This window comes from Chionomys nivalis, chromosome 10, assembly GCF_950005125.1.
Source record: "Chionomys nivalis chromosome 10, mChiNiv1.1, whole genome shotgun sequence".
In the NCBI taxonomy this organism is placed as follows: domain Eukaryota; kingdom Metazoa; phylum Chordata; class Mammalia; order Rodentia; family Cricetidae; genus Chionomys; species Chionomys nivalis.
The window spans coordinates 42447718-42460216 of record NC_080095.1 but is presented as its reverse complement, the minus strand read 5'-3'; the positions used below and the strand labels follow the sequence as shown (position 1 = coordinate 42460216).

General features: G+C 45.5%; 1 protein-coding gene across 7 annotated transcripts in view; it reads left to right on the top strand.

Moving 5' to 3' along the window:
* The window catches only part of Sipa1l1 (signal induced proliferation associated 1 like 1), a 287298-nt gene that overhangs the window by 257494 nt on the left and 17305 nt on the right, over positions 1-12499 (top strand). For all 7 annotated transcript variants that reach the window (XM_057782143.1, XM_057782147.1, XM_057782150.1 and 4 more), the window contains one exon: positions 1043-1485. In XM_057782143.1, coding sequence (XP_057638126.1) covers positions 1043-1485 — 443 coding nt within the window. The remainder of the gene's footprint in view (positions 1-1042; positions 1486-12499) is intronic.

The following is a 12499-nucleotide window of genomic DNA, read 5'->3' as shown; positions in this document are numbered from 1 at the left end:
CATATATTTTTTTGAATCTTCATTTTTATCTCTCTTGAGTCTCCATCAAGAATGGAATTGCAGCTGTTTTACCTTAGCTACCACCCCAGTTTCCATTCCTAGTAACACTCCCCTCTTCAGCCTGCTGTTTTGTTTGAGGTATTCTGTGTGTGAAGTCCTCACTGTGCTCTGCTCTGCACTTCCCCACGGCGTGACACTGAGCACCTTCCCGTGAGGTTGTGACATCTAAGTGTCATCTTCTCAGAGGCGCCTGTTCACCTGTCACTCCATTTTTAATTGCATTTTAGTTTTGATAAAATCCAATTTACATTTTTGTTGTCCCTGTGGTGTCCTGTCTAAGGAACCCTGATGTCACCCATGGTTACAGAGACTTAACACCTGCTTTTGTCTTGTGTTTTAAAAAGTTTAGCTTGTACGTTTAGGTCTTCAGTGTCTTAAGTTTTTGTTTCTGTGTAGTAAGGATTCAAAAACTTCTTGTTTTGGCTTTTTGTGTTTGGTTGGTTGGTCCAGTTTCTCAGCACCATTTATAGATGAAACTAGTTTTCACCTTTATTGAATTATCTTGACATCACTGGGTAGATCTTAACTTTCAGCATTGGTTGGAAAGCTGTCTCCTAAGCAGATGCTGACTGGGGACTTAATTCATCTTGGATTCTGCTTGCTAGCTACTGAGTATGGCTTCTGGAGTCAAGCACACTTTCTAATTATAAGCCCTTTGGAAATGTCATTTCCTTTCCATGTTAAGATAGTAAAGATGTCAATGACAGCCTTTATTTTTCCGCATTAAAGTAATCTCCATACTATTGTGTTATTGTGCTAGCCTAAGAGAAATAATGGGAAATGAAGTCTTGGTGGACATGTGTCGTCTCTACCAGGGTCACCAAGTTGAGCCCATCAGTTCAAGTGCTGTTCCCAGGCACTTTAACTTATTTTCGGTTGTTAATGGAGCTTTTTAATTAGACACACACCAGAAAGCCAGCCCTGTGATTCTTTTGTTGAGGGTGCGACCCCTGCACGGGAGTAACGCTTGCTTCTGTTGTAGTCTGACAGCCACTACTCCAGCCACTCGAGCAGCAACACTCTCTCCAGCAATGCATCGAGTGCCCACAGTGACGAGAAGTGGTATGACGGCGACCGCACGGAATCTGAACTCAACAGCTACAACTACCTGCAGGGCACCTCTGCTGACAGTGGCATCGATACCACCTCCTACGGCCTCAGCCACGGCAGCACGGCCTCCCTGGGGGCTGCCACTTCGTCGCCTCGTTCGGGGCCAGGCAAAGAGAAGGTGGCACCCCTGTGGCACAGCTCCAGTGAAGTGCTCTCCCTGGCAGATCGGACCTTAGACACCGAGGGCCACGGCATGGACAGGAAAGCAGAGTCCTCTCTGAGCCTGGACATCCACAGCAAGAGCCAGGGCGGCTCAAGTCCTCTAACCAGGGAGAACAGCACCTTCAGCATAAATGATGCTGCATCACACACCAGGTCAGTGCCCTCCAAGTCTGCCTGCCCTCCCCAACTTTAGTGTGCGCTGATGGCCTCAGTAGCACTGGAGTTTGTGTGCATTTGTTTATAAACACTGTATTGTTATATACTGTTACATTTTATGCCATTTATTTCTCAGCAAAATAGTTCAGCAATCTTAGTGTGTTATTTCAGATTGGGAGAAAATGTTGGAGATATATTCACTGTAAAGCTGCTTTTTTTTAATTTCCCTGTGTTCCAGAATTAGAGTTTTCTAATTTTGATTTTCAGCATTGATACATAACGAATATAGAGTGCTACAGATTTTTGAAGGTACTTGAAAGTCTTTACTGTATTTTAGACAAAGTGGTCGCTCCTAAGATTGGCAGCTTTTCCTTAGAGCCCAGCACATCATTTCCTAGCTTCACGCCCTGGCCCATTGCTTATCCCATGTTTCCATTACTGGCTCCTGACAGCGAGGCATTGATGGTGGAGATGCTCATCAGAAAAGCATAGCTAAGGTGCAGCATGCCCTTTCCACAAGGGAAGCACACTCCTGCAGTGTGCTCGGTCACCACTCCACTAAGCAAAAGCAGTGCTGTTCTCCGTTTCCTAAAATCCACGGTGTAATGGACTCTCTGTTTCTGCTCTACGCCTCTGCATCTCTGGTCAATCTCCTTTTTCCTTCCACTGTTGCAGGCTGCTGGTCAGTGTGTGACTGTCAAGCCTGGCTGCCCCACCTGGCAGTGGAGACTCATTTAGCTTTTGAGTTTTCCAAATAAGAAGCCATGTATGTAATCTGCTAGTAAAACCCAGACCACCCTGGTGGGAAAAGACATCGACTTGTACTTAACTAATTCAGTTTAGCACTCAGCTTTCTCCTTGTGTCTCTGTTCATGCCGAGGAGGTTTTAAGTTTCTCTTCTCTTTAAGGTGGAGGCTGTGTGATTGGGTGCATCTCACCAGCTGTGCTCGGTGTGGCTTTCCCCACGTTCTAGCGTGTTAGTTTTGAGACTGTATTTTAGTTATGTGTCTCCCTTCTTCCCTCCAAACCCTCTCACATATGCCTCCCCACGCCTTCAAATTCATGGCCTCTTTTTTCTTTAATTATTATATACATATTTGTATATATTCCTAAATGTGACCCGTTCAGTTCATAGAATGTTACGTGTATGTATGTTTTCAGAGCCTCCATTTGTCACTGGACAGCCATTTGCTGTGCTCTTCCCTGGGAAAGTCCCCTTTCCCACTCCCAATTCCCCTAATTACCTGTAGTTCTTTGTGTAGGGTGGAGGCCTGGTGAACTTTTCCTCCTGCATTTGGCATGTTTGGTGGTGTCCTCCTTGTACAGTCCGTGTTTGGGCAGTCATGTTGGTGAGACTATCTAGGTGTAACTTCTGATTTTACTAGGAGATCTTAAAATGACCTTGGGCTGGAAACTCCATGGCCCTCAAGCCGCAGTGACCTAGAGAAAGTGGCCTCAGGAGCCCATTGTCCTGCAGTTGAGGAGCTAGAATATTTGGCTCAACAAGGGTAAGGGATATGTTTAGAAAAGTAGAACAGAAAAGTGGGCCCCAAATGCTGTTAGCAGTACAGACAGCCTGGCAGAATAGTGACCTGCAGGCTGCTCCATCATATTAACTAGACTGCCAGTGTTCCTCAGAATGTGTCAGAACTGAGCACTTCCTAGAAACCTAGATTTCTGTTTCCTTGGTTTTAGTTGCTCATTTGAGAAGGGGACCTTTTCCTAAAGGCAGTAGTCCACCTGAAGAGAGATCCTTGGTCTAACCCGAGGTAGCAGGATATGAGCTGGGAAGGGATAGTCTAGAATGGTGTGACTCCAGAGCACGGTTGAGAGGAGCTGGACCCTGGTATCAGACCACAAAATACTGAGACTGCTGTGACTCCCGGGGATCTTTCTCCTCTCCCCCACCCCCCTCTCTCGTACCCACCCCACAGCATACCACACCACCACCACTAGAAGCAGGCACCTGGGTTTTCATTGTGCTGACCAGACCTGCCACAGCTTCAGAAAGGATTATCTAGATTTTCTGCTTCAGATGGGCCATGTGGAATCATTGAAGTCATTGCCTAGAAATAGATGTGCTGTTGAAAGTCAAACTTATTAGAGAAGAATGTGGTCTTTCAGGAGGGTGGCAGAGCATCCCACCCACTGGAGGCTTGAGTCACACTGGTTTCTAGACTCCGGTAAACAGGCATGCTTTGTAAGTTGGGTCTGTTGGTCTTGGCAGAGTGAACTGGCTAATGTGAGCTATAGCAGCCTCCCCTTTCTAGAGGAAGAGAAGACTAAGCCACAAATGTGCATGGCTGGGGAAGCTGAAATCACAGCAAAATAGAGTGTTTTTGTCCTCTGAAGACGGGGCCAGCAATTAGTGTGGAGCTCTCTTGACAGTGCGTAAAAGAGCTTGTACCTGGGACTCGGTGACAAAACTTAAATTACAGTGATTAAGTTCCCCTCCATATTTCTGGCTAGGCCGGGCCTTCCCCTATGTCCTCCAGTCTCCCTGGTGATGACTGCGCAGGTTTTTTTGTGGCACCCCTTGAGAACTGCTTTAATGCGGGTTGGTAATTACATGGGGATGTTATATTTGAATGTCATTAAGAGAGGCCATCCCTACAGATAACTTGCTATGGGGGTAGAGAATGTGCAACCTAGATTTTAAGTTTTATTGTTTTATAATTGCCCTTTCCCTTTTAGATCTTAAAATGTATCACTCAAAAAAAAAATGTGAACATAGAAGAGGTGAAGGTAACACGAACTTAATATATTCGTTGAAAAATTTTAATACGTTCTTAATAGCTGGAGCTGTTGGTTTTTCCTTAAGAGTTCTGGTCATGACAGTCGGCAAGGTCAGTAGTATAGTGTAACGCTTCAGTTAATGAAAGTGGCTAAAAAGTCCCAAAGGGCTCGAGTTCTGCTGACCTTGAGCCTGCACCCTACAGAAAACTTAAAGAGTTCACCTCATACCTACACATGGGCCCTCTTGTTGGCGGGCTTCTGTCACTGACAAAATGCCTGGCACAAACAGTTCACTGGAGGGAAGATTTGTTTGGGTTCATGTTGTCAAGGATTTCAGTCTAAGATGTGCTGGGTCCATTGCTGGGGTCCAGAATAAGGCAGGATACAACATGGTGGTAGTAGGAGTTATTGGCAGACCTGCCCCACCTCTTGGTGGCCTAGAAACCGAGAGACAGACACAGGGCAGCAAGAGCATGCCCTCAGAAGCCTGTTTTGTCTAACTAGACCCTAGCTCCAAAGTCCCCTCCCCCAATGCTCCTGTGTTGTGAGTCTTCCAGTGGGTCACTCCTTTGTTGGTGCCACGCTGTTCTGATCTGGTCCCTTCTTGGTCAGTTGGGGGACCGAGTTTTTATCCAGCAGTTCTCAGTCAGTGGATTGCGACCCTTTGACAAACCTCCCATCTAAAAAATATTTACATTACCATTTATAGCACTGCCAAAATTGTAGTTATGAAGTAGCAATGAAAAGAATATTATGGTTGGGAGTCACGGCAGCATGAGGAACTGTGTTACAAGGCTGCAGTGTTAGGAAGGTTGAGAGGCATTGCCTTTAACACATCAGCACTTCGGGGAGGATATGCCACACCGAACTCCTATTACTTCTTTCTGTAACATGCCAAGTTAGCATGTTAGAGAACCCATTCCTCTTCAGCCACTCTTGTTAGCCAGCCATTCTGCCTGCCTTAAAACTCTTCTTGGCTTCCCAAAGCACCCTGAGAGCCTGTAGGCAGTTGGGACCCACATTTTTATGGTCACCTCATAGAGGAGGACTTCCCGCCGAGCACACATACCGTAAGCTCCTGTGTTCTCAGGTACCACCAGAGTATCAGTAGGTGGATCCTGATGGACAAACAGGAAACGCCCCGTTCTAATGCTCTCACTTCCACCAAGAGAATTCATAAATCACAGAAATTCTCAACTCATGCCTCTTCAGAAAACCACACTTCATTTCAGAGCTTCCTGCAGACACATCTGCTCTCATGTATAGATTGTAGTACTTAAGTGTGTAGTACTGAAGGCCTTGCGTGTCTGGCACTAGCTTTTGGAAAGTTATTTCTAAATAAAAGTTTTCCTTTTTAATCCTTAAAATGTAAAAAAGAAGTTGGTCATTCTGAATGGCACTAGAGTGCCCGGCTCAAGGCCAAGAAAACTGCCCGCCTGTAACCCAGCTCAGTTTTGTGGATGGGTCTTTTCTAGAGACCTCATAAGCTAATGAACTGTTTGTGCCAGAAAAACTCTTTCCTGGGAATGGTGAGGGGGCTTCTTGAGTGGAGCTTACACAGGCTGCTGGGCTATCTCTGTGTGTCTGTCTTACAGCTGCTGTGTTTAAACTTTGTCCTCCAGATTCTCAGTCTCTTTCAGAGGATGCTTCCCTCTTTGTTTAGAAATTGTTCCATTGTTTCTATATGCAGTGGGTTTTTTGCCCTAAATCTTTTCTGACTGGGATTTACAGTTAATTGCCTGTCTTCTTCAGCACAGCCCCCACCCCTCCACCCTCTATTCCCAAGTACTGAGAAGTGAACTCAGGGCCTTGCATTTGGTTGCCAGATGCTGTACCACTGAACCACATCTCCAACTCTTTACTCTTTGATTATGAGCTGGGTTTTACTAAGTTGTCCAGGCTGGGTTTGAACTTCTGATCCTCCTGCGACAGCCAGGGTCCCAGGCCTGTACACCAGGTCCAGTAGTCTTCACTTTTCTCCCTCTATTGAGGATACTGTTTCTTCAAGTATTATAGACTAATTCAAAATTTGAAGTTGCAGCCTCTGGAATTCGAAACCCAGAACTTTGGTTGAGCTGTGGGCTCCTCTGTTCCATTTGTGCAGAGCTCCGCGTGCAGTGAGCATTGGGATGCATTGCTTTACTTGTGTGGAGCAGCCTTCAGCCAGGCTGGACGAGGTGTCTTGCTGGATCTCCTCCAGCTGGAGGAGTGATGACTATTTTATCTGTGCTGTAGGGACCAGCAGGAGTAGAAAACAGAACCACCATGACTGAAACGGGAAGAGCATGTCCAGCAGTGAGCCCTCTGTCCAGGCTTGAGGGTCTGATGCAGAGCCGCCCCACAGCACTGCCTCTCAAAACAACCTTGACTCAGCTGACATGGCAAGGCCAGGCCTTCCAAATGCAGGAAGTAGAGCCAAAGCAGTGGAGCAAGTGTGGGTGCCATTATTTGCCACTTGGAGCACTCTCTCGGGGTCGGAATTTATGCATATGCTCACTAAGGAGAGGAAGACTACAGAAGAGGTTCCCTGGCCTCCCCACTGGAGCTTGGCCCTCCAACTACAGTCCAAACACTCTAACCTAAAGAGAAGTGGTTTGGTTCAGTCAAGTTCTTTCTAAACATGGAAGTAAATATTTGTCTTTTGTTTTTACTTTTAAGGTTAAGAGGAGATCTGGCCAATTCTATTTACTTGAACGTAGCTTTTGGATATAAGTCAATGACTATATGAAAGAAAGGGAAAAAATTTATTGTGCCCTTTACCACAGGCAAGTCAAGCGAGAGACTCAAGAACGTGAATTTGAACCCAAAATCAATGTCATTTCTCTTCTGCCACTGTCCTCCAGCTCTGTGGCCTGTGACCAGTCACTCCGGGCCCATCTCTTACTGTCCTCTCATGATACTGTTGAGAATGAAAAAGTCACCAAAAGCATAACTCTGGAAATGTACCCAAGGCAAGAGAGCACCATTTGTTTTCTTAAGCTTCATCCCTACTGTGAGCGGGTGTCTACTTCCTGTTCACAGGCATGTGTCTCTCACAGCTCCCATGATACCTTTTTTCAAACCTAGTCATGCCTTTTTCTCAAGCTTCCCATTTTGTTTCTTTAATTCTCTCTCTCTCTCTCTCCCTTCCTCCCTCCCTTTTTTTTTTTTTTTTTTTTTTTTTTTTTTTTTTGATACCAGACTTGAACAGGACACTGTGTTATGCTCCTTAAGATGGTAATGTTCATAGGCATCTTGTTGGCTCCTTATTTACATAGTTGGGTGGGCTAACTCACCTTGTGATCCACAGTGATCCATGAGGCCTCTTCTGCACCCACCTCGTTCCCCAGGCTGAATGTGCATGCTCCCTGCTCACCAGAACTTGCTTCTTGCAAATGAGCAGCTTTCTTTCCCATGCTCACTCCGCTCCTGACCATCTTAAACAGCAGACTTCACTGCCCATCTCCCCCAGTGCTTTAATACTAGTGTCTCCTGAAACCCTCCAGAGACCTGGAACTGGTAGTCGAGAATTAGCCAGTGCTGAGCACAGTGGGAGGAGCCCTGCTTCATCATTATCCCCCATTATCTGTCACCCAAAGACTTGTTATTTGCACAAGCAATCCCAGGAAACCCTGTCACTCCCCTCTTCCTTGGTCATAGGCCAGAACCCAGCCTTTGCCCAGATTTTGTCACAGCCATTTGACAGGTGACTAATTGCTGCTTTTCCCTCTCTGAAAATACCATCCTTCGTAAGCCAGCACTGAAACTCCAGCCCTCCTGCCACGCCCGAATATGAGATGTCTTCCCTCTGGCAACTCTCCATAGCAGACAGTGGGCAGCAGCTGTTGGCACACAGGAGAGGATGGTCTCTGTGGTGATGCAGACATTTAGAAGGGCATCCCCAGCCCGAGTATGCAGGATTGGTACCTGGTACCTGGAGATTTGATTGATGACATCCTGTGTTCCCCATCCTGCTGGTTCCTTTCTTTGTAGGGCAGTAGGCAAATTCAAGCAGTGCCCTCCTTAGCACTGTGCCTTCTGCAGGCAGCCAGCCCCTCCTATGAAGGTCCATGGGCAGTCACCAGGCTCCTGCACCTTTATTTGTTTTGCTTCAAGCCGTAAGTTGAGATGAGAAATCTGGATGAGTCAGACTGGCCCAGGCTCCTGGTCGCCCCGTTGTCCTTTCTTTTATTTTTATGTGTAGCAATACATGTGTGTCCTCTCTTCCTTCTCAAAACTCATGCTCTAGAGGAACCCAAATCTGGTCAATTTCAAAGCATCCTGGAGTGTAGATTAAATTGAAGTCACAGAGTCCAGGGACGTCCTGCCTGGATGCTCGTTGGTCTGCTCTAGCTGTGCTCACAGTTAAGCTGGCTTTTCTTATAGTAGAAAAGGAATTGATATGACATCTTTCACCCCGGTGTTCGCTGCTTCTCTTTCCTTTTTGTTCCTTATTATTGGCTCATTACCTTACACGGTTCTTAGAAAGGGATTCAAGGCACTGTGGGTAAGACCGAGCCACAGCACACTGATTTAACAAGAGTTCTTCAGGATCATGAACTGGCCCAGCTGTCCGGTTCTCCCCTAAACTCAGAGCGGTCAGTGTGCAGCCGTCTGAAGTATAATCAAGCTCCCTCCAGAGTCTCTTGGTGAAGTATATGACTGAACTCCTGGAGGTGGTCATAGGCCAGCAGGTAGTCAACTTCAGGGAGCTCCACTCAGAGCCTGGGCTGGAACTGTGTAGGAAAGGAGACTTATTTTGGAAGGTAAAAAGTTTATAAGCTCAGATACCAGTTCTTTGTTCTAGAAAATAAGAGAATCCCTAGAAATGTTTCAATACACAGTTTCTTTGATTCAAGAAAATGACATATGAACGCTCAACTCTTCAATGACTTTGGCTCCTGCAGGGACCCACAGTATTGCTTCAGAAACATGGTTTCAATTCCTGGATCTGGGCAGACGTGAAGTGGGGATTTGACCAGGTTAGAGCAGGATGATCAGTTCAGCTGGACTCGAGGGTGGTTCTCAAACCCGGTGCACACTCGGGGAGAGTTTTGCCAAGTATGCAGACACTGCTCCAGTTTTGTCTTATTTAGATCTCTGGGGTTAGAACTCCAAGGTCCGTGTTTTAAAGGTGTCCCAGGTGAAGGCCCGACTTCTGCTCCCAGAGGTGTGTACACTAAGGAAGGAAGACAGGCCAGTGAGTTTTCATTCATTTCTGTTTGTGCCTTTGTTTCTACATGCAATCAGTTCTTAAGTGGGGCTGCCTGGTTGTAACATTTAGTAAACATTTCACACCGGGACCGAGTATTAGCCATCATAGTCATGGATGAAATCAAGCAGCTCCCCTGGAGAGGATACACTTGTAAGCAGAAGCATCATTAATTAATCTTAATTAATTTAATTTACAATAAAAACTAAGTAACATGGAGTTTTAAATGCAGTTTGAGTAAAGCGCTGTGTGCATCCATACTCTCACAGTTGAGGTGGATTTCTAGCTTCCTGTTGATTTAGCCTTGTCTTTCATCGTATGTTGAGTGGTTACAGTTGCCAGGGACTATTCTAGGCATGGGACATGCAGTAGCAAGCAAGAAAAAAAGATCTCAGTCCCCCATGGGTTTATCCCCAGTCAGGAAGATAGAGTCCAGACAGAGTCAAGTATGCAGTAGTCTGTACTGGGCAGAAGTATTTTGGTAAGAGCCTGCTGAGTCTGTGTTCTAGTACAGACTCTCCCCGAATGCCAGTTAGGGAGATAACAGTTGGGCTCACATAGAGAAGAAAACCGTACACGACACACACACTGCCGTCTCCTCTGGACATTCCCCAGCCCCTCTTTAATTCTCTCTTGGCACAGATCTGTGCAGCGATGCAGGATGATTTGTAAATTAACAAACTGTGTCATTTATTTTCTATTCTCCTGGAAAATTATCTCTATTTTGACTCAACTTTAGCGTTTCAAACTTCCAGAATTTTTGAATAACTATGGAATATCAAAGTATTTGAAAGTAAAATATGGCAATACAAGGCGTACCTCAAGTACAGTAGATTTCAGAGCCTGGGTCATGGACCACAACAGCCTCTGGGAACACGTTAGAAGTGTGAGTTCTCATGTCGCCCACCCTGTCCCACATACTGCATCAGCGTCTTTGGAGAGGGGATGTAGTCAGCATTTTTAAGGTGCTGCCCTTTGAGAGCTGTCTCGTGTGACTGTCCACGGCAACCAGGGTTAATGCTTGGGACCTCATAACTGTGTTCTGCGTGTCAAGAGATTCTAAAGCAAAAAATAAATTTTAAAATCTGCAAACCAAAAACTAGAATCTCGTCCCTACATAACTAACGGGCACACCCACAACCACCATGCTGTCTAAAGCCTGCCTGAGGCTGCCCTCTTGCACTGCGGAAGCCCCTTGACTGGCCAGCACTGCTTCCCTGACTGTGCTGTGCCTCTGGTGCCTTTCTGCACGCTCTTTAGCCCTTTGAAGTCTTCCCTTTTTCCTTCAGTTCATTCTCATGCCTTGGATCTTCTTTCTGTAGCAGAGATCCGTTGGTTGTTTTGACTGTACTGATTTAATACTCAACTCTTAGTTTTACACACACACTCTTTTTAAGATGTGTTATTTCCTTTTTTTATTATATGTGTATGTCTGCAAAGGTGTGGCCCTCAAAGGCAGGAAGAGGACATTGGTTCTCTTGGAGTTATATAGGTCATGGTAAGCCATTGGGAGCCGAACTCTGGTCCTCTGTAAGAGCAATACATGCTCTTAACCACTGAGCCATCTCTCTGATCCCTCTTCTTAGTTTTAAAAGCAGCCAGATAAAATGTTTATCAAGAGGCAACATTGCATTCTTTTAAATATATGTTGTCCTTGAAAATGTTGTAGGGGTTCTGCCTGTTATCTCTAGCTGGAAAAATACTTGGGAGGAAAGAAAATGTTTGGGGTTTTAAAGTAAGACTAGTCGTTTTTTTATTCTATCTTTCCAAGTTTGGGCCCAGTTCTTCTATATCATTATAAAAATAGAGAATCTGGTTCTTTGTTTTCTGAAGTAGTCAGACCACATTCATGTTGAACACTCTCCAGACAGATTCTTCCCCAGTACCTCTCTGGCTCTGGTTGCTGATCCTCAAATGCTGATGGGGCCCCCCCTTCATGTTACTGATGTCTGCTTTCCTGTGGACATTTTCTCTGAAGGCTAGCATTCATGTTGCAAAAGGCAGCAACAGAACGTGTACACCCCTCTGTAAATACTATAGAGAAAGCAAACTAGATCATCACCGACATCCCTGCCCCTCACTCTGACCCCACTCCTTCCCCGGTCAGACTCACTTTCCTTGATTCTGGGTTTAGACAGGATGACACTCTCTGTGTGGTGTCATTTTCATCCACACCACAGTGCTGGGGTCTGTCCCCGTGTTCCCACCCACCTCGATTTGTTTCCTTTGTTGGTTCCAATTTGGGTTATCTCTGGTCTGAGGATAATACAGAGATCTGAATATACCTAGTTACACTTAGGTGTGCTTTCTCTCAATGTGGTAAGTAGAAAAGTGATTGTTATGTCTGAAGGACATATCTTCAGCCTCAGTAGAGGCTGTGATCTAGTTGACCAAAAAAGTTTAACAGGAACACATTACCAGCAGTAAGACCTGTATCGTGTCCTCTCTGGCATGTGGTACTTTAATTTAGCTGTTCTGGTGGATGTGTGATAGTCTTGTGACTTACTTTCTCTTTTCCTGGTACTTGGTGATGGTGAGTGCTGATGTTTTCGTGTCTTCTATATAGTAGACTTTTCCTTCCCTCCAGCTGTTCCCAAATAACCACACAGAGACTTTATATTAATTATAAATGCTTGGCCATTAGCTCAAGCTTGTTTTTAGCTAGCTCTTATCACTTACATTAGCCCATCTCTATTAATGAGCTGCCCCAGGCTCGTTTACCTTGTATGTTCTTCCCATCCTGCTCACTCTGCATCTCCTGGCATCTCCTCTCACTCTGCCCTTTTCTGCCCAGCCTTCTCTCTGCCCCAGAAATCCTGCTTAGCCATAGGCCAATCAACTTTTATTAACAATGAGAGCAACTCGTCTTCACAGTGCGCAGAGGATTATCCCACAGCTCCTTTAGTTAATTTCTCCTTTGAAGTCACTGTTCAGACCATCACCCCTTTCACTTGTTCACCCAGTTGCCTAGTTTATTTCTAGGGGTGTGGCTTATGTATTGAATAGGAACATATTGTTGGATGTATTTTTCTACCCCTTTAGATACATAGTTCTTTCTTGTTTTGGTTTTCAAGAAAGGGTTTC